This window comes from Bubalus kerabau, chromosome 3 (genome assembly GCF_029407905.1).
Source record: "Bubalus kerabau isolate K-KA32 ecotype Philippines breed swamp buffalo chromosome 3, PCC_UOA_SB_1v2, whole genome shotgun sequence".
Classification (NCBI taxonomy): domain Eukaryota; kingdom Metazoa; phylum Chordata; class Mammalia; order Artiodactyla; family Bovidae; genus Bubalus; species Bubalus kerabau.
In genome coordinates, this window is record NC_073626.1 from 141,775,413 (window position 1) to 141,802,995 (window position 27,583).

General features: G+C 38.7%; 1 protein-coding gene across 4 annotated transcripts in view; it reads right to left on the reverse strand.

Annotated features, from left to right (window-relative positions):
• Positions 1 to 27,583, reverse strand: part of SATB2 (SATB homeobox 2) — a 203,489-nt gene that overhangs the window by 47,919 nt on the left and 127,987 nt on the right. For all 4 annotated transcript variants that reach the window (XM_055573034.1, XM_055573035.1, XM_055573033.1 and 1 more), the window contains 2 exons: positions 6,671 to 6,883; positions 1,914 to 2,069 (listed from right to left, as the gene is read on the reverse strand). In XM_055573034.1, coding sequence (XP_055429009.1) covers positions 1,914 to 2,069; positions 6,671 to 6,883 — 369 coding nt within the window. The remainder of the gene's footprint in view (positions 1 to 1,913; positions 2,070 to 6,670; positions 6,884 to 27,583) is intronic.

A 27,583-nucleotide genomic window follows, 5' to 3' on the forward strand; every position in this document is an offset into this window, starting at 1 on the left:
AATAAAGTTCCTTATTCATAAATGTGAATGAAATCACCACCCTAATGGAAAACAAACAAGAGACAAAGCATCTTATCTCCATTTAGGCTCAATCTCACCTTTTAGCACATCAGGTCCTAGAACTAAATTTCACTCCAAGCTCTACAGAAACAGGGCTACTGAGTTCTGCAGGCAATAAAAATTTGGAGAGCTACATTTGTGCCAACTGGCAAACACAGTTTTCAATCAGCCACCTGAACTACTTGGGGAGGCTGGAGTCAACACTATTTTCAGAAGCAATAGTGCCAAGTCAACAGGAAGATGACAAGCATTCTGAATCAAGTTCTTAGACTATGGCCTTGAGTTTTTCTAGAAAGCAGCTATAAAAGGAGGACTGAGTGCAACTTTGATATTTACATCAAGTCACGACTACGGGGCAGGTTTGCAAAAGCAATTGTGTAGTTTTATACTTACTGCACATTTACCACATATGTCCTTTATTACACAGTGGAAAACCATTAAATGCACAGTAGTTTTGCCAAGTGGCATTATGCATTTAACAGCTTTATTCGTTTAACAGCTCCAACTCTCATTATATTTTGCCATGTGGTACATGGGATTTTATGCATTTAACAGTTTAAGAAGGCTCTATGGTATTTTCTTTTCATGTATTTCATACTATGATTGGACATGATATCTTAGCCAACTACATTGCAATGATTTCATTGATGAGAGAAAGAATAATTTGGAAAAATCATGACATCAAAATTGAATAGGGAAAACAAATATTTCAACCCTCTTCAAAATTGCTGAATATTCTACTGCTCTGTATTAAAATCTGAAAAATAATTTAGGTTACTGCAAAACTACAGGTAAAAAAAGTCTATTCCCCAAACCATATAATTAGTAAACACAGCATTTAGCTATCATTTTAAAAACTTAATTTTCATTAAAAACCATCTTGCTTAAAACATATTCAGTAACTTCTTTTCTCTACAGCACAAAGCAGATCTGTTCAGGAGAGGATGGGCCATTTTACCATTTACATATGTAGGGATGAAAGCATTTGTCATGCAAGCCCACAGAGGCAATCAAGCTCTGAATCAAAGGACTCTCAAAATTAAGCTTTAACTAACTTGTTTCCTTCACCTTGCATCTGAGTAATTGTTCAACCCAGAAATAAAATAAGTAGGCACCTCAACATAACCCATTCTAGGATAGGGCAGTAGTTGTCGCTTTAAACAAATTGAAACAGATAGTACAGCCCTTCAACTGTTGCTGCTTTCAGAAATAAAAAACCTAAGCATCTGTCTACTTTCTCCCTGGAGCATTCCATTCCCCACAATCGCAGCACTCTGCAAAATTGTACTGGATAAGCTTCTCTGTTTTTCTGTTAAAAGATCTCAGCACTTACTCTGCAGTCCCCAATGTGTGTTTTCTCCTGGAAAAACAACTGCATTCTCTACATAAAAGAAACACCTGACATTGCAAGGTGTCTCTGGGGCTGGGCTGAAAAGCAGTTATTATAACAAAGTCATCCATTCCCCTGGTGGGAATAAGAGAGGTGACGAGACCTGGCTAAAACTTGATCTCAGGAAGATGCTGTTCTGAACACACCAAGTTTTGCTCAAATACCCAAAAGAAAGAAAAAAAGCATACCTCGCAGTATGCAGAATTGGGAGAGATATCCCTCAAGGCTGATTCTTTTTGAAAAAATTTTAAAAACTTGAAAAAAAATCTGGATTTTGACTTAGTCTTTATTGTGAACTCTGATGGGAATAAAAGCAAACTGTAGCGCAAAAGGCAAGAACGTGACAGGTTCCCTAGGGATTATTATTGTTATTATTATTATAGGAACAGATGTATTTTTATTGGTGGGAGGAGGAGAACATTCTAATTCCAGCCTCACTTTTGCTCTTTAAAAATCCACTCACCTGACTTTTATTTGCAGCCACTTTGGCAAACAGGGCTTGAGACACCTTGGCCCTTTTCATCTCCTGTTGGATCTCGTCATAAATGGCAGCTGTGATGTTGACGTTGGCGCCGTCCACCTTAATGGGGAGGTCTGTTGTCGGTGTCGAGGTTTTGGCCTACCAAGAGACCATGAAAATAATAATTTAAAAAGTGCTGCATTCAGCCCAGCCATCTGTGCAGAAATTATCAAAGGATTTCAGTCAGCTGATGCCAAACCGCATTAGCTACAGAGGGACACTTCCTGTCCATTATTCTAATCAGGTTAATTGTGATTGGAAATAATTGCAGTGCATTCCTATAGGACATGCAGAGTCCTGTCAACCCTGTTGTTCCCCTCACAGTAGCCGAGACGGTTCGCAGGTAGGATGGCTACTCCGGGTACCAAACTCAAGCCATCACCTAACTGCAACACAAGCATGCAGAACACACACACAGTTACTTTTTTCCTTCTGAAAACAGAACACCTTAGAGGAAGAGTCAATCTTCCAGAAAAAAAAAAAAATGAGTAAATGGGTAGAGGTCTCTAAATAATAAATTATTACTCAATTTAATGCACTCCCCTGAGTCTCTCTCGTTCTTTATTAAAGCTTTACGTATGTCATTTGAGTATGTATGGCTTCCCCCCATTATCATCATTATGCTACCCAGACAGTCACCTAATTTCACCTAGGAAATCAGTGGAAATGAAACAAAATTTCATTTCATAAAACTAGGCTTCAGAATGCCTTTGAAGTGCTGTTTTCATTTTCTTAAACTCATATTGTGGTTTTATGTATTCTGCCATGCTCGTTTTAATTGAATGATTTCCCATCAGCTTCAGAGACAAATGAAGGACAATATAAAAGATGTCTGTACTTCTTGGAGTTAGGATAACCCTAAAATGTTTGAACCTACTTGATCCAGAAAACTATGGTGTGTAAGGAGCAGGAGCTGGGCAGCCTTCTCAGAACCCAGGGCCACCAGACAAAGGAAACAGTTTGTCCCCACCCTCAGATTCCTGAGCACCGCCAGCTGATTTGGTCTAAAGCGAGCTTTTCTCTTTTTGTCCCCAACCACCCTAGAACCCTAAACCACTAATTTCCCTCTGTGGATGTCCTGAGCTGTTTCCCCACTGGACTGATAGTATGCAGGGTTTAGAGACATGGCATACAGTGTGGACACCATGGGATCATTTTCAATGATGTCTTGAAGCCAGGGTCACATCCTAACTTTAAAAGAAAGCTTTGGTTCCTACAAGCACTCAGTGACTTCTGCCATTCTCCTGTGACCTTCCTGTCTCATACTGTTTTCTAATTACTGAAAAGTAATGATAAGAATAACTGATACACATACTTTTTATGTGCCAGGCATTCCAGAAAGTGTTTTACTTTTGTCATCACATTTTATTCTTTTTAAGAACACAGTGAGTTAAACATTATTATTTTCACTTTAGAGATGAAGACAACTGAAAATAAAATAAAAGAAGATAATTTGCTGGAAGGATATGCAGCAGCAAGTGAAATAACCATGATCTGAACTCAAGTCTCTCAGGTTCCAAAGCACAAGTTCATGGACCACTGTGCTACTCTGCCTCCAAAACCTCCAGTTTACACTGGTGCTGTTTTTATACTTTTCTTCTTGCCCTGGAGTTTCAGGTCTTCCCATAACACTCTAATCCTCTCCCATCTTTTTCAAGAAGACTCCTTTTTCTTCTTAAAACTTCTAGTTAATCCAGAGTGTTTTCCCTACTGAGTGCATCTTTTAGCATACCATTTCTGCCTTTCTCAATGCAGGTTTTTTATTAGCCTCACTGACTTAACATCATGTTAACTAACTGATCAAATCTTTTCTGGAACACTGAGAGCTAAAGTCAAAGCACAAAAATATATGCTTAGGGACCCAGACCTTAGAATCAGGATAATCAGAACTGAAATCCTAACTCTACCAACCATTTATATTACCTTATATGAGGTATTTAACCTACCTAAACCTGAGTTTCCTTATCTGTAAAATGGGAACAACAATGCAAAATGGTGAGGATCTAAATCCATGCAAAATATTCACAATACATGATATAATAAGTGCTCAATAAATGATCATTCTTATCCTTCTCTGTTGCTTTGTTATCATTACATGCACTGAAGAATACTGGCCTGTTGAAGGATTATTAGAAGAGACTGTAGGGGTTGAATTTGAAATTTCTTCAATTTGTTTTAAACCAGTAATAAAGTGCTATTGGGTCTGGAAAATAATCTCCATGGACCTATGCAAGACCTTGTGCGTGTGTGCCCTGGAATGCTGGCTCCAACTCCAAGACGGAACCAGTGGCACCTCTCTGGCATTTGTTTGCACAATGAAAGCCTTACAGTAATCTGTATCTACACCACTGAGACAGTTCTATAAAGAATTTTGATTAAGTAGGTAATCATGAAATGTTTTAAACGTCTTTAATAATTCTCTCAGTGCTTAACCAGCAGAAAGAGAAGGATGTTCCAGACAATGTAAAACTGTCAGTGCCATGACCATGTTCTCAAATATATTTTGAGAAAAAATATTTAACATTTATTTTCAAAAATCTCCAAACTGTGAAATTAAATGATCAATTTCCCTGTTAAACTTGTCTCTAAAGGACACCTTTATCTAGGGATTTTCTTCTGCTCAAAAAACAAAATATTGGCCTTAACTGTGTAGCCTTGTAAGTTGGTCTGGCTCTGAAAGCTACCAGGTCTTTGAAAAGATGCCTAAGATATAATCTTGTTAGAAAAATATTATGAAGGAGTGGAAAACAAAACACACAGACATGTGTGATTTTCTAACAAGAAGGAGTGACTTTCTGAGAAAAGTTGCCCAGTTAAATGGCCATGAAGCATGGCTGGATTCTTCTGTAATAGCTTAATGGGCTTCAAAAGTGGCAAAAATGTTGGTGAATTTAATAGAAGTAAATATTAGTGCAAATTAACAACTCACCCAACTCAATAGCTCAGCATGTATGCCCCAAAATTTAAAAAAATAAAAGTAAAAAAACTTGGCTTCACTAGTCCAAAGCAAGCAGTCAAGCGTCTTAGTTTTGGTTTAACAGTAACTAAAATTCATAATTCACTAAGGTCTAAGTATCACAATTTGGCAGTTCATGATAGAAAATGATCTTCAATTAAAAATCTATTGCAGACTGTAAAAATATAAAGAGAGTTAAGATGTGTGGAAAAAAAATGAATGTACTTGAAAAAGCTCAAATATTTTTATTAGAATAAAATTCTGCTTAATCAGTTCCTTAGACATTGCCAGAAAACAAACTCCTAAATCCAAAACTATATGTATCTAAGCCAAAAAAAAAAAATCACATTTTCAGCATACCCAATTTTCTGATTCGTACAAATGTACAACTGTTAAATATTTGGTTTGAAAACTATAACTCAAGAAGGAACTTGAAACCATGCCAGCAACAGTAAACGAGATGACTTTACTATAAATCTGCTGATTAGTAAAAGTTCACAGGAAACACTGTGCGTGTGCATTCTTAGTCGCTAAGTCGTGTCTTACTGTGACCCCAGGATTGTAGCCCGCCAGGCTGCTCTGTCCATGGGCTTTCCCAGTTAAGAATACTGGAGTGGGTTGCCATCCTCTTCAAAGGGATCTATCCGACCCAGGGACTGAACACGAGTCTCTTGTGTCTCCTGCACTGGCAGGCAGATTCTTTGCCACTTATCCACCTGAAAAGTCTAAGGGAAGTAGCTGTGCTGTGCTTAGTCTCCCAGTCATGTCCTATTCTTTGCGACCCCATGGACTGTAGCTCATCAGGCTCCTCTGTCCATGGGGATTCTCCAGGCAAGAATACCGGAGTGGGTTGCCATGCCCTCCTCCAGGGGATCTCCCCAACCCAGGGATCAAACACAGGACTCCTGCATTGCAGGTGGATTCTTTACCATCTGAGCCACCAGGGAAGCCCTAGAAGGGAAGTAGGGAGTGGGCTAAGAAGGAGTGCCCTCAGATCTGAGTTGGAAATGACTCTTGGCTACTTGAGAACTTGACCCTTCAGTTAAAAATTTTTAAAGCACACATTACTATTAATAGATGTATGCATTTGCAGAAGGACCTGAGAACAGAATGCTTTTAAAGCGTGGAGAAAAGAAGGATGGAAAGCTGAGCCAGGATCCTGTGGGAATCACTGCAGGAAAGAAAACATGAAGGTCTACCTTCCCACCATTTTCTACAGAATCACTGAATGAGCTCCCAGTCATTCTGAAATAGCCACAGCACATGCATGCTTCCATCACACACAGCTTCCTCACGGATTTCGTTTCTTTCAGGTTACATCAAGCAGAACTTGGACTGCTCTACCTGTCCCCAGCCCCCAACTACCCTATCTCCATCCAAATAAATACACAACTGGAGGAAAAGCAATGTGCTTCCTATGCAAACTTAGCTTCAACACTAATCCCCTACTCCCTTCTTTGATAACCAAACAGCTGTATGCAGACATCTAGCGGTTATCCTTCCACCTACCCCCGCCATATATGGAAAAATGGGACTTTTTTAAAGGGAGAGAAATGGCATGGATGATACAGTAAAGGATAACCACTAGCATAGGGTCAGAGTTTCACATTCTCTAACCCACATGTTCAGCGGATTAAGAAGTCCTAGAATTATATCTCTTAGTTTTCGAGGGAAAACAGAGTATCAGTGAAGGCAAGATGTTTCTAAGGCAAAGAGTGAAAAGTCAGTGGAGGGAATATCTCACCTGAGGGGTTCGGGAGGAGCTGGGACTGCTGGAGGCTGACGAGACCATGCTTACATTGGGGTTCATGCTCCGCTCTCTCTCATCCTGGTATATGCGGTCCCGCTCCACTTCAGGCAGGTTGAGGAAATTCTGCATGGCTCTCAGGTTTACTAAAAGAGACTGAGATGCTGTCCGAGGGTCTTCTTCCTTCCGCAGAATCTCAGACAACAACCCCTGATTAAATGGAAAAAAAAGTAGGCCACATTACATCTGCAGGTATGTGGTGCGGTTTCTGTCTGGCGCACCCCACCCCGGCACCCTTCCCCTTTGTTTGGTATAACCAGCTGGCTGTGATGTCAAGAACCTCAGTCTAATTCCTGACAGTTCTCAAGCAAGAAGATTTGGAGGGATTGTGCTTGGCTCCTGGGGGCTCTGCGTTATTTTGGACCATTCTATTCTGACACTTTATCATTACTGTAATAATCAGCAGTGTACAGAGATGCCAGCTAGCAAGGTAGGCGCTTGGGAAGAATTGTGAAACTGCAATTACCACCAGGTGCCTCCTACAAGTATTTCAGGAACTGTTAGAACTCTCTCTGCTTGAAACTGGGAACACTTGGCAGTCCTGCTCAGCTTTACAAATCTGCCAAGTTTGGTAAATTTAGTTCCGACATTTAAACAGCATGGGAGATTTACATCGACTTAAAAAAAAAAAAAGTTTGGCTGAATTTCTGTGTGACCGGCCACTGTTTTCAATATAGATGTTACTTGTGGGGGAGAAAAAAAAAAAAGACACAAAGCAAGTGGCTCTAACTTGTGTTAACCCTCTATGAGCTTCCCAATCCACATACTTAATAGGTTTCCTTGCATGTGTACCAGAGGGCACCCAAACCTTTTTATGAGATGCCCTCATGGGGACACTCCAATTCCACCACTGAAGCGACAGAAAGTGTGGCTGCAATCTGGTGAAGGGCCACAGCACACCTCAGAGAACACCATGATAGGCTCAGATACTTTCTGACTGTGTGACCCATCCAAATGGAACGCTTTACATAGGAACTTAATGTTCTCATGTGCTCTGCTCACAGAGAACTCACAAAGAAAAGAAAAATGCTGACAAGTCGAAAGAAAAGTAGTATGGACTCAAGAAAAAGGCTGGAGACCTGAGTTTGGACATCACAGTACTCGAGGCAAAAGCTGATCCATTCCCATCCTGCATGTGCGTGTGTGCTCGGTTGCTCAGTCGTGTCTGACTCTTTGTGAACCTATGGCCTGCTGCCCGCCACGCTCCTCTGATCATGGGATTTCCCAGGCAAGAATACTGGAGTTGCCATTTCCTTCTCCAGGGAATCTTCGTGACCTAGGGATTGAATTTGGGTCTCCTGCATTGGCAGGTGGATTCTCCACCACTGAGCCACCTGGGAAGCCCCTCCATTCTGCACACTTGTTAGATTATCACATAAAGGCATTCCCAGCTAACATCCCTTCTCAGGGCAATATGAGATCAGGCCCTAGGATGATACCTCAGAAAGAGCTAAGATGTTAACTTCTGAGTCTTACAAGAGATGGGGATTACCCCAAATTCTAAAAAGTAGATGCCAAAGATATTTCCATATAGGGGAATATTAATGCAAAGAAATACTATCAGATTTGTAATCTATGGCTAAATAGGCCATATTTGGCCAATAGGCCAAAAGGCATTGGATGTTAAAGAAACACACTACTCCCTCTAGTTGGCCAACAATCCTCAGGGTAAGGTAGGCAAACTTTTTTTAGAAGTAATATATTATAAGGTAGTAAACCAAATGTCACAGAAATATGCATCTGTGAAATAAACATAGTTATCAGCACTCCAGGAGGTAATCACCACCCAAAACACCATGTAAGACAATTTTACTCTAAGAAACTTACAAAAGGTATGCCATCTGATAGTTCTGCCAATTTGGTTGTCATTACTTTGATTAGAAAAGTCTTTATAAATGGGAATATAATGTGCCACACAATGAAGCTAGAAAAAAATGTTAACAAGTGTGTGTCTGCATGCATACATGCCCAAGGAAAGGCCAAGGTAGGGCAGGTATATACAACTATCCTACTGGTGAAATGATTCTAAGAAAATCCTGATTTCTTGTCATGTTTTCAGAAAGAAGCAACAAGTGAGACACCTGTCTTCCAGAACACGTTATACAATCTAGGTATTAATTCTCTTTCTGAAATTAAAAGTCAGTTCTGCCTTAAGTTATCCTACTTTCCACTTGGACTAAGCAACTTGAAATATTAATAATGATTTGACTTCCCTGGTGGCTCAGACGGTAAGACGTCTGTCTACAATTCAGGAGACCCAGGTTCGATCCCTAGGTTGGGAAGATCCCCTGGAGAAGGAAATGGCAACCCACTCCAGGATTATTGCCTGGAAAATCCCATGGAAGGAGGACTACACTCCATGGGGTCGCAAAGAGTCGGAGACGACTGAGTGACTTCACTTTCACTTTTCTTTCTTGCTTCTAAGACAAAAATCTCCAAATTAATACATGCAGAAGCAAGAGGGATAACAATTTTCAACACTACTTTCCTATACACCCAGTGGAATACTATTCAGTCATGAAAAAGAATGAAATAATGCCATTTGCAGCAACATAGATGGACCTGGAGATTATCATACTAAGTGAAGTAAGTCCAACAGAGAAAGACAAATGTCATATTATATCACTTATATGTAGAATTTAAAATATGATACAAATGAATTTATTTACAAAACAGAAACAGACTCACAGATATAGAAAACAAATTTATGGTTACCAAAGGGGAAAGGGCAAGGGAGGGCTAAATTAGGTATTTGAGATTGGCAGATGCAAACTGCTATACATAAAATAGACAAACAAGGTCCTACTGTATAGCACAGTATCTCGTAATAGGCCACGATGAAAAAGAATATAAAACAGAAAATATGTATGCACATATATATGAATCATTTTGCTGTATACCACAGACTAACACATTGTACATCAATTGTACTTCAATAAAATAAAAAACTAACGCATATATATGGAATTTAGAAAGATGGTAACAATAACCTTATGTACGAGACAGCAAAAGAGACACTGATGTATAGAACAGTCTTATGGACTCTGTGGGAGAGCGAGAGGGTGGGAAGATTTGGGAGAATGGCATTGAAACATGTATAATATCATGTATGAAACGAGTTGCCAGTCCAGGTTCAATGCACGATACTGGATGCTTGGGGCTGGTGCACTGGGATGACCCAGAGGGATGGTATGGGGAGGGAGGAGGGAGGAGGGAGGAGGGTTCAGGATGGGGAACACATGTATACCTGTGGCAGATTCATTTTGATATTTGGCAAAACTAATACAATATTGTAAAGTTTAAAAATAAAATTAAAAAAAAAATACAACCAATACCAATTTCTAATACTAACAAGATACTAAGATTGGTATTTTCTGAGCTTTCTTTAATAATGAACTCTACACCCAGAGGACAAGCTGGCACTCACTCCCTTCTCTCCTTCTCTCTCTCTCATGGATATGTGTATATGTATGGCTGAGTCCCTTTGTTGTTCACCTGAAACTATCACAATATTGTTAATCAGCTATACACCAATGCAAAATAAAAAGTTTAAAAAGATAAATAATAGTATAAATAATGAGATGAAAAATTAAAACTCTTTATTCTCTGACCTCCCCCCCCAAAAAATAAGTAACTTTAGCATTTTACTAAATGTCAGACTACCAAATTTGGAAAAGCTTTAGGATATGCATGGATATATTCTTTATCCTGGTTATGATGATTATATGTTAAGATCTTTCAAAGGCAAAGTTTGTAAACTTCTTCTGTGAAATTATTTTGACAAATTGTGGAGGATATTGTGGCAAAGGTCTTGTGTGTAAAATACTGAAACAACAAAAAAAATATTGTTCTCATGGACCAGGTTCAAAACTGTAAGTCTGTTTATTCCTAATCAATAAAAAACAAAATCACTCTGAAGGGCAGAGTTCTTTTATTTACTTTTTGTTCAGCGTGGTTTACCTTTTTTTCCCCACATGGAAATTGTGGAGTTCCTACCCCTGCATTTTTTACATGTTGGACAACCATACAGGGAAATGAATTCATCTCTAAGAGAAATCAAGACAAAGCATCCTTGTAAATGACTGCTCATCAGCATCGTTTCCGAAGTGAATGAGACACAATATTTGTATTTTCAGGGGTTGGTGGATATACTGTTGCCTCTGTCTCATTCGCCTAATTGAAGATAAAGTCTCAAACCAACAAGGTGGCCAGTGCTGCCTCCATGAATTGCCCCAGAGAATGAGAACACTGTTCTAAATTATTTACTTCAAGTCTCATCTGTGTAGCTCTGGTCCCAAACAGATTCCTTTTACCTCAGACATGTTCAATAACAAGTGGCTAACTGGTGGGCACAAGAAGAGGTTTAGTTGTTTTGTTGAACCCTCTTCGTTTCGGTTATGTGCTTTTAACTATTTCAACAGCAATTTTTAAAAATATAGCCAAAATTCTGCAGGCATATGAATGTAAAGCATGTTTTATTTAGTTAGTTTAAAATCATCATGGGGTAAAAAAAATCAGAATAAAATGTATGGCATGACTTAAATATACCACAAATCACTCCATCTAATTATCAAGATAAGTAAATGCTTATCATATTGAAACTGTCTTGAATAGAACATAAATTAATAATTTATCCTACATAAATATTTCTAAAGCCCTTGCCACTCAGTTGTCTGGCATTTTAATGATCAACCGGCCAGGGAGGAGGTGTCACTTGGACATTCCCATTATGCAGCCTGAGCTATAGAGAATATGGTGTGGTACCTGGGCATTGCAAATAAAAATATACTTTTATGAATAGAAAGGTCATGAATATTGAGAATGTGAAGACTGAGGGAAATTAATAAATTAACCAGGACATTGCTTATTAAAATTTCATATCAGTAATCTTATTAAAACATATTGTAAGTATTGAATAAAGCGGTCATTAAGTATTTTCCTCATCATAGGCAGCAGAGCCTTCTCAGGGGAGAGATTATAAACAATTCTCTCTGTGGTGTTAGCTGAGGTTGTGTAAGACCAAGAAACATGTTGACTGAAAAGGAGTAAAACAAGCCTCTGCACAGGGGAGAAAGGCACCTTCCACCACAGCTCTTGGGTTACAGGTCACTGACAAAAGAAGGGAGTTGGGCAAAAAGAGCCTCTCACTGGCCTTCTCCCTCATCCTTTAATGGAGAGTTTTGTAAACTCCAAAATATTTCCAGCACCAGCAAACAATACATGAGGCTGGCAGAAAATTCAATAAAAGCAAAATATTTCAAAGTACAAACAAGAGATAATACAATACCATCTAGCTTCATTGCTAATACAGGTTATCTCTAAAGGAAAAACAGAGAGTTGGGGCCAGGAATTCCCTGGTCGTCCAGTGGTTAGGACTCTAACCACTGTTAGTGCTTTCACTGTGGTGAGCACAGGATTGAGCCCTGGTTAGGGAACTAAAGTCCTGCAAGCCATGCAATGTGACCACCCCCACCACCACCAACAACAAAAACTGGGGCTAATTTTTAAACAGAAAAATCAATATTCTTATGATTTTTAGTATTCTAATAATACTTATTTGTGATAAATTAAATGACCTTAGAGTTTTTGAATCTGCCATTTCTGTTGAAGCGCTTTCTTATTTACATTATTATGACTTTCATATTCCTTCAACAATTTATATAGTTGGTTCCAAATTGCTAGTATGCAAAATACATGCTCAGAAATATCTGGGAAACATTATCATGACTAGCTCTGTAAAATTTACTTCCAAGGTTGTACACTAGCCCTTGAAACGTGTCTGGGACAGGCGAGAAACCACCTTTGATGGGCCTTTACTTGTTTAAGAGCAAGAATAGAACCCAAGCCTGGGCCAGGTTTTAGGAAATCTGAGCCTGAGCCCATCAGAACTCCCAGCCACTCCAGGAGAGGACACCAAAGGTCATTACTGACTAGATTTTAACAGATACCTCTTTTTCATACCTCTCAGACATTAGAAATTCTCAACAATTAGGCTATATCTCCCAATGATTACCTAGAAAACCCCCAAATTCAATATACATATTGCCAAGGAATGACAGATCAGTCTATTAATTCATTTCTCATTTGCAACTTGGTACAAAGCTCATAAGGGAATGGGAGGACTCCCAAGACGTAGATTCTGCTGCCAAGGAGTTTACTATATGGTGGTTTATAGAAGTACAATGTAAAAGATGATGAGTGTCATAAATTTCAGATAGAACTAGTACCATTTCAGTTCAAAAGAGGGTGAACGTATTGCCAACTGTGGTATTCAGGGAAAACATTTTGGAAGAGGCGGTACTTAACTTGGCTGGGATTTGAAATGTACATAATATTAACAGGCAGCTATAGACATGGTGGTGAGGCTCGGCAAACAGGGAGACTAAGTGAAGGATTGGACAGTATTAGAACATTTGAACAAAAAGAAAGAGCATGACTAATCCAGAATATCAAAAGAAGTTTCTGTTTCCTTAAAAGCTTAAAAAAACACAGTACAAAAATGGGTAAAGCAGTAGAAGACTTTCTGAAGTGAAAACAATACAGTCCACATTAAAAGAATTCTGAACTATTGGAGTATACACAAACTAACCACCAAACATTACCCCCCAAATGAAGTGATATTAGGTAATCTGTTCAGCCTTTTTGTCACCTGCAACAAATTAGGCTTTCAATATGCAAAACATCTTCCTTCCAGAAAAACAAATGATCATGATTCCATTTAATTTTAATTTAATGAGGCATAATTTATTTTTTAAAGTGATATACACCAGGTGTGTGCTGAAAAAACTGGCCCAGCCAAACCCTAGTTCTTCTCTTTGGAAAAAGCCTCAAACTAGCCAGAGACTATTTTCATTTCTGTAAGCTACATTTCTGTGCACATACTTGTTATAACATAAACTTTTGAAGTAATTCAACCCCCCAAATACTCATATATCATGTCACACAGATATCATATCATATGCACAGTATATATAGTTTGAAAACGTTAGGTTTCAACCTAAACAAATGATGCCATAACCAATGAACAAGGTTAAAAGGCACACACACCCCCATATTACAGATTAAAGTTACAGAAAGTCAGAGGTGGAAGGGGTCTTGGGACCCATATGGGCTAACCACATATCCTGCCACCCACCATGACCCATCACATAGTTCCCTCAGAAGGTACTCTTCACATTTCACCACCCCTTTTCCATGCTTATCAGTTAGTCTTAACTAATACAATTCTGAAATGTCTGATTTCAGCTGACATGAGCCAAGAACTAGTATCTTCTTATGAAAACCAGGTGATACCAAATTCTTAGCCTAATCGTACAAAGTGAATGCTTCAATTCCAGTGGTTAATGTACAGTTAGTTGAAGCTGTGAACTCAGTTACTTGGCTGAACAGAGTATTGACATCCTACCCACTGAAAGCTGACCTAACAGAATTGGTTCTTTCCTAATCTCCATTCTCATTTCCATCCAGACACTCCTGAGAGACATTCTCCCCTTGGCTCACAAATATAAACAGGTTTCCCTGGCTCCCATATTCATAATCTACAACCCCACTACAAAGCTGACTGCTGAAATTCATTTGCCTTATGTTAAAAACTACTCACCTCCCCCATCAGCCCCTAGAGCACTGCTTAGACATGAAGGCAGAGTATTTAGTGTGATTTGAATAAAAGGTATACAGGGCACAACAATGACAATTTGATTTTTATTATTAAAAATGATGTGTTAAATCCTCAAAGAAAATGTCGTTATTGCATTAGTTTAATAAAAACCTCTCTTTTATTATAATATTTCCTTATTAGCAAAGACAGCCTATGCATATAGCACTTTTATATGATGGGGGTGGATAGAATTGAGCATTTAGAGGGACTCAATGTACTCTGCAAATATAAGTGCATATACAAAAGTAACATTTGCAGACAAATGTTCATGCTGTAGAGATGTATTCTGCAATGCACTAAAAGACTATGCATATATCTGTATATGTATATATGCTGCAGTTGGCAATACTTTCTCCCTCCTCTGAAGGGAGATGGCACTAGTTCTATCTTATATTTACGACACTTAGCATCTTTTATATTGTGTAACTATAAAACCTCTTTCTCCCATCATATAGTCAACTCCTTGGGAGTAAAATATGTATATTTTGTGCTTAGTGGTTAGTTGGGGATATACAGACATATAGGGCTTTAAGAGAGTACCATATTTTTTTCAGTTTTCTGGAAGTGGGAGTCCTATATTTGCTAAATAGTTAGCAGCTAGCCTGATAGTGAAGTTGCTCAGTCGTGTCTGACTCTCTGAGATCCTATGGACTGTAGCCTACCAGGCTCCTCCCTCCATGGAATTTTCCAGGCAAGAATACTGGAGTGGGTTGCCATTTCCTTCTCCAGGGGATCTTCCCAACCCAGGGATTGAACCCAGGTCTCCCACATTGTAGGCAGATGTTTCACCATCTGAGCCACCAGCAAAGCCCCAGCTAGCCTGATGGACCATGTTAAAAGCCTAACTCACAACAGTCACTCAAGATCTTCTCTTTCAACCTATTGAAAACAAATAAGATAATAAATACTGAAATTTGGGGCCTTGCAAACCCCGCGTTAGAACAAATATTCCATGTTCCCCAAATCTACAATTTATTAAATGAAACAGTCCCCTCACAGACAGCTTTCTTTCTAGTATATGCAGTAAAACTTCATTTGTGCCACTTGCCACTTCAGACTGAGAAGGCAATGGCACCCCACTCTAGTACTCTAGCCTGGAAAATCCCATGGATGGAGGAGCCTGGTAGGCTGCAGTCCATGGGGTCGCGAAGAGTCAGACACGACTGAGCGACTTCACTTTCACTTTTCACTTTCATGCATTGGAGAAGGAAATGGCAACCCACTCCAGTATTCTTGCCTAGAGAATCCCAGGGACGGAGGAGCCTGGTGGGCTGCCGTCTATGGGGTCGCACAGAGTCGGACACAACTGAAGCGACTTAGTAGCAGCAGCAGCAGCAGCCACATCAGAATATAGTAAGCTGGCAACACAACATTGCCTGCAACGGAACATTCTTGAAACCAAAGCAGTCTGTGCTTTCTTAACTGTAACCCCCTTGTTCAAACCACACTTGAGCATGTACCATGGAGGAACTTAGCCAAAACCAGATTCCTGACAACTTGACTACTACCTACCTACCTCATCTATGCAATGATAGAAGCAACTAAATAAATGGTCCCATCTTATTTCCTTCCTCATCCCTTCTGCCTTTGTCTCTAGGAAGTCTTAGGAACTGAAATGGGGGCTGTGCACAATCTAAGTAAAAATTTTCTAAACACATTAGCACCAAAAAGCAAAGCAAATACAGAACTGAACAGGTTCCTTTTGGAAACATTTGCCAGTGGTGTTCCCAGCTCTGGGCACATACATGGTTTCCACTAACACCTCAAGTGCCTGGCACCATGACGACTGCAGTCACAAAGTGCTGGGCCCTTGTTATTCCTAGTTTCCATGAGTATTCTGTGAAACAACTGTTGGCAAACTTCCCAAAAAATTTACTAGCTTTGGCTACTTTGTCAAAACATTGGCAAAAATAGTACTTTCAAAAACAAAACAAAACAAAAACATACATTTTCCTGCATATTTATATTTCAAATGTATCAAATGCATTCAGATATAAGTAGAAAAGCAGTCTATAAACATATGAGTTGACTCTGTCCTGAAATAATTATAAAACATTATTTTTTTTCCTTGCTGAACATTTTCTGCCTTAGCTTTGATCACCTCCAGGGTTAAAAACATCTGTTCTCATACATGGAACATATCACAGGACTTATTATACCAAAGTGGGAATACCAATTTTAAAAGTCCATTTATTCTTGTATCTCCTTGAGGGTGGGTTTGTGTCTTTCATCATCTGGTCAATGGTAACAAATGATTGAGAATAAAGTGATTATGAGGATGAGTTCTGAAGTTAAAATTTCTGAGTTCAAAATTGGGTTTCAAGTGGACAAAGATTAATTAATCTCCCTATGGCACAGTTTCCTCACCAGCAAAATTGAGATAATAATTGCACTTCCTTCATAGGGTTCTCTAGAGAGCTTATAACTGTACTGAATACGTGTTAAATGTTCAATAAATGTTAGCCCTCATTATAACCCTAGCGTAGTCTCTGAATGCTTAATAAATCCTTGTTAAATGAATGGATAAATACAGAACTAATATCAAAGTACATTTCTTTTTTTTTTTTCAAAGTACATTTATTTTCCACTTGCAACATCACATATTCAAGGCCCTCCACTTATAGATGCCTTCCTATAAAGACAGAAAATATTAAAATATTAATTAAAATAAATAAAGAAATTCTAGGAAGTAAAATAATTAAAATTATTTGGGATAGAGGAGAGTGTGAAGAAAAATTTAATAAATTATATAAAGCAAAATGACCATAAGGACATTTCAGGATAGCCCTGAACTAATATTTATTCATACCTCAGAAAAGTAAAATCACCTTCTTTCCCCAAGTAACTTTTAAAATCAGCTTTAATCTGCATCATTGTTGAAACATGTTCATAATTATTAGTGGCTGATACAATTAATTTAGCAAATAATAGGTAGTTTATTTATAACAAAATGTAGTTAAGTAGATTAGAAATTACTAATCTACCTAACTTCATACTCTATTGTTTCATGAAGGTTTTTTCTTTTTCTTTCATGAAGAAATATACCGGTCTAGTTGGAAATAAGGTGGAACTTAAAACAGACACACATACATGTGTGCACAACTGTCTAAGTGTGTGTGACTTAGACATACTAGCTCATAATATAAAACTTAGTTCTTACTGAGTGTGGTGATCAGAGAAGTTTGCAAGTAAATACTGCTGTCTACAGGAATAATTTTAGGTACAAAACTTGCAGATAGAATTTAAACTACCTTGTCAATTTCCAATTGACTTCAAATTGATTTAGTTGTATTTTTCTCACAGAATTTTTGGCCTTCAAACTGAATTTACTTTAGTTGAACAAACATGCACTTAACCCCAGGCCAAGCGGTCATCATTTCCATCAATGGCCATGAAAGGAACACTCCATGTGTTTTTTTAATTACTTTGAATAAGCAAAGGTGAAAAGCATATAAATAATGGAACCTAAAGCTAGTGTTGCCTTGTATTTCTTTTATAAAAATCCTACTTTAAACACCATCCAGGATTTGGAGAAACTAGTTAACTAATAAAACTAGGCTTCCCCACTAAACTTGCCGGTCTCTACTGAGACACACTCACCAGAAGTGAAATATCTTATTTCAGGTTAGAGACTCCACATCTGTGCAAAATAAGTCAACCCCTTCTTGATAGAGAATAGTGACATTATAAAACCATCATCGAAAGGCATTTTTTTTTTAGTAAAAATAAAAAGCCCTGAATTTTATTTATTTAGGCCACACCCATGGCTTATGGGATCTTAGTTCCCCAACCAGGGATTGAACCCTTGCCCTTGGCAATGAGCGTGCAGTCCTAACCACTGGACTGTCAGGGAATTCCCCTTGAATTCTCTGTAACTCAGATAGTAAAGAGTCTGCCTGCAATGCGGGAGATCTGGGTTCAATCCCTCGGTTTGGAAGATCCCCTGGGGAAGGGAACAGATACCCTACTCTAGTATTCTGGCCTGCAGAATTGGGGTCCCAGAGCTGCTGCTGCTGCTAAGTCACTTCAGTCGTGTCTGACTCTGTGCAACCTCATAGACGGCAGCCCACCAGGCTCCTCTGTCCCTGGGATTCTCCAGGCAAGAACACTGGAGTGGGTTGCCATTTCCTTCTTCAATGCATGACAGTGAAAAGTGAAAGTGAAGTTGCTCAGTCGTGTCTGACTCTTAGCAACCCCATGGACTTCAGCCCACCAGGCTCCTCCATCCATGGGATTTTCCAGGCAAGAGTACTGGAGTGGGGTGCCATCGCCTTCTCTGGGGGTCCCATAGAGTTGGACACAATTGAACAATTCTCACTGTCTTTCACTTTGTAACGGTTCAGTAACTATTTTTTAAGGATTTTTCACACTGATCAGGGATGAAAGGAATAGAACACTGTACTATCATATCTGTATCCTCTGATTCTTTGGTACAAGTTTTGTGAAGGAGGTGGATAAAAGGAGGCTTTATATTTTCTTTTACATGAAATGTTCTGTTTCAACTAGATTTAGGAGTGGGAATACGCTAGTATACGGAATCAAATTTCTCTTTACCCAGAGCACAAACAGACCCAGCTTATCCCCCATGCTTTTTGCCCAAAATTGCCTAAAAGGTGCTAATTAACGATAGTCTTTATATGTAAGGAGGGACTAAATTGAGACCACTATCTTGAGGGCCATCCTTAAGTCACTGAATAACTTTGAGACACTGCTGTCTTGGGAGATATTAATATTATTATAATCTTTAAATCTATGAATTCAAGCCAGTGATTCTGAAATGAAAGAGTACCTATTTTATGAAGCTTGCAGGACCCTCTTTCCCTACTTTATTAATTTAATGTTGAAATCAAAAGAGGGCATATTATTTGCTTCAAAACTCAATAACATGTTCATGCCTGATCTGTGGCATTTCATATTTACAGCTCATCTTTCAGTGGCTGGACTTCCTTTTTCTCACAGGTTCCCTAGTCATTTTATAACCAGCTCACTGGACCATGGAGTCAAGACCCCTGGACTTACATTGTATTCTATTGCTGTATTGCTGAGTGCATATATCTTATTGAATGCTGAGAAAGAGTTTTAAGTATTTTGGAGGTCAAGTTTTCTACATGTACAAATGGTATGAGTAACTAAATCATGCCTACCTTGGGCTAACAATAAGTATAAATCAAACAAGAAGTTATAGAAATTTCTCCCCACGCTCAGAAAAAACTAACAGGTAACATACTAAAGCTTAGACTTCCAAATATTTTGGTTGTTCGAATTTTCATTTTGTTGCTACACATCTCTTCCTAATTGTGCCATTTCAATTTTTAACTTTAATAATGTGGGTGGGAATATACTATAAACACAGTGCCAATAAAGCATAAAAGCAAAGTCCATGTCGTTTCACACAAAGACATTTACATTTCTAGCTGTTGACCTTACTGCCAATTTTTCTGATACATCACTCAATTTAATTTTCCAATCTGTTGAAAACATTCTCCGGTTGCTGAGTGACTTCATAAATTGTATTTATGACCCTGAACTTAAGTTTCTTCAAATGATATGGCTTTAATAAATAAACAACAGATTTTTTTTGCAAAGTCTCATAAAAAAATAAAAAGTATGCAAATTAAGGATCAATCAACCAAATGAGTTCACAAAGGATTTTAAAAATTCTCTTCTATATCAGATAAAAGTAAGATGAACAGCTTTCTCAAAAAAGACCTTTGATAAAATGTTGCAAATTGTGTAACTCTGTGACTTTTTCACAAACTAAGGATACCAAATTAGAAGCATTTCTTTCACAGAAGATTAACACATTTTGCAAAATACACATAGACTTCTAATGAAAACACGTTTCTAAGAACTGACTCAGAAGAGCTACCTGGACACAAAATGAGTCTGAACTTTCCCAGTTATGGCATATAATGTGCTAGAGAAAAAATAAAAATAACCACACTTTGTCAAAAGTGAATGTGGCAAAAGTTTCGTTCAAATGATACAAACTTTTTATTGCCAACTCCATGTGCATGGCTGTTTCCTGAACCCCACCTTGGAAGGGGATAGAGGGATAAGGGGATAGAGGTGCAGAGAGGGACAGAGAATAACTCTTCATTTTCCTTTGCTGGCATTCTAATGCTCCCATTCACATGTGGCAGGGCATTTGTTCCAATGGATTTAGCCTAGTTTGGATCAAAGCTTCCTCTCTACTTCATTTAACAGATTTGCTCAAATGGAAGGTCTCAAAGGAGAAACGATGCTAGTAAATGGGGGATTTCTGAACACATGAATATGTAGGTCATTGGATTTTAAATAAATTAGAGAATAGTTTATCTATTAAGGAAGATTCATTGTACATATTTCATGAAACCATTCCTATTATAGGTCAGTGGACATCCCACAACCATTCCTGGGTAATATTAAGTCTTGTAAAATAGTCACAAACCTTTTCATATCTTCAAAAGCCTCTTGCTGATTTTCTTAAGTCCATAAAGTGACAAGGGACAAAAGAATGCTATAGGTTAGGATTCATAACCAAACTGTCAAAATGCAAAGAGGTAAACACAGAAAATAGCCAGGCAACTTATTTCATGTCCATAGGGCTGCTAAGTGTGCCAATGCTAAAATAAATTTGGGATAGAAGCAAGGGAAAATGAATATGCAAAAAAAAAAAAATAAAACCCTACAGAGGTCCTCTTCTCAAAATTATCAGTCTAACAGAACCCATTTGCATCATTGACAGAGCACTGGAGATAGGGCAGGACAGAGAAGCAAAGCTACTCTGAAACTCACGTAAATCACATAATGCACCTTTGAGACTCAGTAAGGATGGCTTTATGTCAAGTCTGAAAGATCTCATAGGGCCTCATATCCAATGTCTGTTTCTGTCTCATTCCTTCTCTTTCTCTCGCCTCCCTCTAACCAATCCCTCCACATTCAACATCCATAAGTAAATCTGGCTAATATCCATACCAGCCCATTGAATTCAGGGGACTCAGTTAAAAATCACAATAGTTATAATGTTTTTAAGAGAAAGTAGTACAGTAAAGAAAAAAAAAAAAAAAACACCTATATAATTCTATGCTGCTGCTGCTAAGTCACTTCAGTCGTGTCCGACTCTGTGTGACCCCAGAGATGGCAGCCCACCAGGCTACCCCGTCCCTGGGATTCTCCAGGCAAGAACACTGGAGTGGGTTGCCACTTCCTTCTCCAATGCATGAAAGTAAAAAGTGAAAGTAAAGTCGCTCAGTTGTGTCCGACTCCTAGCGACCCCATGGACTGCAGCCTACCAGGCTCCTCTGTCCATATTGCCCTAATAACATCTTGCTCATGATTTATAAACAACACTGATAATATTTTTAAAACAAAGTGGTACCATAAAAACCTCTATACTATTTCCATAATAACATCTTGCCTTAGATTTCTGAAGGTAGTAGGTATAAAAGTAAAGATATGTTTTATTCAAACTACTATCCTATGGCATAACCAAATGTCAATTAGACTAGCAATGACCTTGATCTGTAATCTGAGATAAAAAGCATATCCTGAGATAAAGATTCCTACACAAGTGATTTATTTAGGAAGTGCTTCTGAGGGAAACTTGTGACAGAGTGGGAGAAGCAGGACAGAAAAGGGAAGAAGTGCAAGCAAAGCCTCAGCCTCAGCCCAGTCTGCAGACAGCTCTGGAGTGAAAGTCACAGGTCAGCACTGTCCCTACGACAGGAGGCAAGGAGCTGGGCTTTCATCCTCCTGTGCCTATCAGACACCTATTAAGCGCTTCCAGCTCTCTGTCAGTGCGAGCAAAGGAAAATCCAGTAGGCTGAGGAAAGTCCTTTGAATGAAGAGCCCACCAGCAGACACCATGACTTAGAAGTAAATCATGAGGCAAGAGGATAGGAGGCGGTGCTGGAGGAGTGAAGGATGGAAACCAGAGGAGGCTTGTGATCTGCCTCAGCCTCCTCCTGTGCATCATAGCACTTTGTGACCACAGGTAATAGAAATGCTTAGTAATGTGTTGTAGGATTGCCAGAATATTAATGACCAGGTCAGAAAATATCACTTTTCTCCTACTATTCTTATAGGCTCCCATTTGTCATAAAAGTCTCCAAAGTAGGGCTAACCTTTTCTTTCAGAAGACTAGCAAAGGAGAAAGTGATGTGCTCAGAGTATATTTTATATAAGGTCAGAATGGCAAAAATAGGCTTCCACTATGTAAGATGGAGCTTCTCTGGTGGCTCAGTAGTAAAGAATCTGCCTGCAATGCAGGAGATGTGGGTTTGATCCCTGGATGGGGAAGATCCCCTGAAGGAGGAAATGGCAACCCACTCCAGTATTATTGCCTGGGAAATCTCATGGACAGAGAAGCCTGGTGGGCTACAGTCCAGGGGGTAGCAAAGAGTCAGACACAACTCAGCAGCTGAACGACAACAACAAATCATGATTATGGCATGGACACGATGCACCACACTGCCACTCCCTGTATCTGGAATTATATTAGTCTCATACTCACGCTGAAGATTCAATATCCTGGTACTGCATGATCTCAAATGTGCTGTTTCCCTTGCCCGGAACATGTGACTTAATTTATGTTCTTAGTTTAGACAGTATTAACAAACTAACAGAGAAGTGTAAGAAATAATAATAAATAAAATCAGAATGGCAAAAGGTTGTCGATCTCTGACTCTGGCAGAAGTCAGGACCTTGTCAAGAAGTATGGGTAGGAGATCATTTTATCAAACAAATGTATTCTCTGTTTTTAAAAGACAAGCTGATAAGAATTAAAATGTGTTAAAAAGCAAGTTCTTGGAAATACGGTTCCTTTCCCCTTAATTTTGTTATTTTACATCAACAAATGATATAGTGACAATGGATCAGACATACAAAGTAATTAAGTTTTTCCTTGAAGAACTGCTTTTTCAAATGCTATTTATTATGAATTTCAGTTTTTCATCTGGAAGTCTTAAACATGAAAAACTAGGCTTTTTTTTTAACAACTCAATTCATTTTTGAACACTGTGCATGTGATTTTTGTTCTACATGTACACAAATACACATACAAAACAGAGAAATTAATTACTAGATTTATTCTTGGTCAAATCATCAAGAACAAATCCAGGAACACAAACTATAGTGTGACAAATCAAAATGCTTTTTACTGAATTTGATAATAAGTGAATAATAGATATCATGAACTATTTATAAAAAATACTCAGTAAACTGAGAATATGCTCCAGGGATCAGACCCACGTCTCCTGCATCTCCTGCACTGCAAGTGGATTTTTTACCCACCGAGCCACTGAAAAAGCCCAAGCATATACTACATATCAGTAAAACAACTGAGTACAAGACTAGAACTCGTCTTAGGTGTCCATCAAAAATAAATGGTTCTGATTCTGTTTGCTTTGAAGAAAAAAAAAATGTTGAGATTCATTACTGTCCACAGATTAACAACTCATTTATGTTATTATCTACAAAGTTAATTTTTATTTTTTACAAGTTATTTTATCACTCACATATTTCTGATTCCATTCAAGAGAGCCTATCAATTGGAAAATCCATGGTTGGTTTCATGGGGCATAGTAGACCATATCTTCCATTTAACAATGTTGCTGGTGAAACCCAGCTGTCCAACCTTTGCTGTAGTGACTACAGCATATACAGCAGAAACAATCTGCCTGTTGACCTCCAGCTTAGGTTCAAACTATGTCATTCTGTCAATACCATCTACCTTGATTAGGTTGGGCTTTATACACAACAGGTTATGATCCCAGAGGGATAAAAAGCTTTCCCAAATTAAAAGCAGAAATTTAAAATGAAATACTCATACATTCCTAAGCATTTTCCACTTGAAATCCTCAAGGCAGGCCCATGAACTCAAGCTCATGTTGATTGAAAGTGAATGTTTGTTTCTGAGTGTAGCCATCTTACAAATTTAATCACAGGAGGAAAATAATAAAATGTGTTCTGTGCTTCAATTAGACCTTTTATAACTTGGCACTTGAAAGATGGCAATGCCAAATAAAAATCATTAATTCCAAAAAATAGACAAAAAGGATTGTGTAGGAGAAGACAGGCCTCCAGGGCCCAGGGCTTTGGCAGAGCATTTCTTCCTACCAACATGGCCTGCCTTGGTCTAGCCTCATTGGGAGTCTTCTCTCATGCTTCATGCTATTTAGATAAACTGTATACCACATACACTGATTCTAAAATCCAAAGCAATACAACCATGCTCTCAAACTTATCCTTATCCAAAGGAGCTATATAAATAACCAGCAATAAAATGTTGACTAGCCTTGAAATGCCTATTCATGCACATGAATGATAGATGAAAGAGAGCACATTCACACAGAGAACTGCAAAATATAGACTTAAAGACACATCCTTCTACTTCGTGTTTTATAATAGTATGAAACAGACTTGCTCAAGAAGATAAGCACTCCTATGGGCTCAATCCAGATAACTGTGGACACATACACGCTACCCTAGTACTTTAAGCCACAACAGAATAGTGGTTTAGTGACGTCTGGAACATGTGTAGCCCTCTGTGAACCTCTGAACTCATTTTCAAATGATGCAACAGGCTCTGTCAATAACAGAATGTATACGTTAGCTAAGAGTCAAGGGAGCAGGAGGTTTCACCCCTCTTGGTCTCCCGCCATACCTAATCTGTCAGCACCAAATCTCAAGCAAACCCACTGCCTTTCTTCCCTGATCCTACTCCTGCAGTTTCACCGTGGCTGAAGACTGTTACCAAACCACAATGGTTGGTTCCATCACTTGTTCATGCTGTTTGACTTCAGCTGAGCCCCAAGCTAATTCTTCTGTCTCAAATTGACTCCCTCTCACTTTCAGAACTGTCAACCCATTTCTGGTCTCCCTTTCAACACCAAATTTTGGAAAGAGTGATTTACAGCCACTGCTTCTGTATCCTTGACAGTTAATCACTCCTTAACTCCTAAATTCTGGCTCCTGCCCTTACCACTCTAATGAAATTATACTCTAAAGCTTGCCAAGGATTTCTCCCAACCAAACACCAAATCTCATGGCATGCTTTCAGACTTCCCCTCCCTAGACTTCTTAGTTTTCCCCACATGGAAGAGTCTCCTCTGGAGACTCTCAGCCCAAATCCTCTATACTTTATCAGCATCTCCCTTTTCTTCTACCTTCACCTGCCCCACCTCTCCTGGCATTTCGTGGTCTCTTTTCCCTGGTGTTAGTAGTGCTCGTGGCTTCTCCCCTCCCTCTGCTGTCTTTTTAAATTCCAGGTTTTGTGAATAAATTTCTAATCTTTCTCTAACCCTAACAACTATTCTTAGCACTAAACTCTTATTTTCAATGACTGCTACACATCTTCACTTAAGGAGTCTACTAGCACTTCAAAGTCAAATAGCCCAAAGTCAAAACAGCCCAAAATAATCACTTTAACCTTACTCCAACCATCTCTTTCAATGCCCTCCTTGATTCTCTAAATAATTACGCTTCATTGGTAGTCATGAGGCTCAAACCCTAGCGTTATCTCTACTCCAGGCAGTTGCAATTTCTGTCAACTTTACTCTCACAATGCTTTTTGACATTACCCTCCACTCCATTGCCACCAGTCTTGTTCAAAACTTCTATGCATTTCAGCCGCACACGTAAGGCAGCCTCCTAAGTAAAATTCCTACCCTCTTGATGGGAAAAAAAGTATTCCTAAGATCCAATTCCGATCATTTGATGAAAGAATATCCCTACATAAAACCTTCAATGGTTTCCACTGCTCAATAAACACAGTTCAAAGTTCTTAGCATGAACCTAAGATCTTTTTGGATCTCTTCTACCTTTAAGTCATATTATCTAGCTTTGCTATCAACTATCAGCTGGTCCTGACTTTTTCCTGACTCAACCCTTTTCTTGTGTGTGTGTGTGTGTGTGTGTGTGTGTTTTAACCTAAAATACCCTTCTTCTCCATGTTTGCCCATTAAATTTTATTCATCGTTCAAGGTCTAACTATCCAGAAACCTTCATACTCAAGTCAGTTGTTCACATATGTGTTCACTCACAATTTTTTTCATCTTTGCATCTGCAGAGAGCTTCGTTTCCTGCCTTGCATTTAGTAGGGTGACTAACTTAAACCCACTGTCCTCTTAAAGACTCACTTGCTTACTCACTTATTTACTCTACTGTAAGTATGCCTGACCCCAACTCCTCACAAACACCCATTGCAGTCACTGCTCACATTATCTTACATTATTCTCCTGACTTCACATTTTATTTATCTGAGTACATTCTACTTTTCACTACCAGATTGTTACCTCCTTAAGATTAGGCACTTTTACTTTTTGGGTACTCATACAATTGGTCCTCTGTGTCTGTGGATGCAAAATCCACAGATAGGGCGGACCAACTGTACTGCACCATTTTACATAAGGACTTGCGCATCTATGGGTTTTGGTATTTGCGAGGGTCCTGGAACCAAACTCCTACAGACACTAAAGGGACGATGGCATAAGAGCTAGATTGGCGGTTCTCAAAATGTGACCTAAGACCAGCATCAGGACCAGCTGGGATCTTGTTAGACATGCAAATTTCTGGGTCCCACCCTAGACCTATGAATCAGAAACTCTAGGAAGTGGGCCAGCAATCTATGTTTTAACAGTCTTCCAAGTAATTCTAATGCACACTCACATTTAGTATTAGTGGGAAAGAACTTCTTGATTATAAGCAGCCTTCAATAAAATAAGACATAGCTAAACCATTCACTGTCTATCATTTAATATTATATTGGCATATAATTCTCTCAAAATATTAAAAATATGAGTCAACTACCAATTACTACTTTGTGCTAAGTCGTTTCAGTCATGTCCAACTCTGTGTAACCCTATGGACTGTAGACCTCCAGGCTCCTCTGTCCATGGGGATTCTCTGGGCAAGAATACTGGAGTGGGCTGCCAAGCCCTCCTCCAGGTAATTTTCCCAACCCAGAAATCGACCTGTCTCTCTTACGTCTCCTGCACTGACAGGTGGGTTCTTTACCACTAGCACCACCTGGGAACCCCTTTATCAATACTACTTTACCAATATCTTAAATCTAACTTACACATTTTGAAGGGTTTATTAAAAATTATGAAAGTGATAACATATAATAACATTTTTTTTAAAGTTCAAAGATAAGGTAAGTTTAGAACTAGTTTTTTTAAAAATAAAAACAAGGAATGATAATCACAAAATTC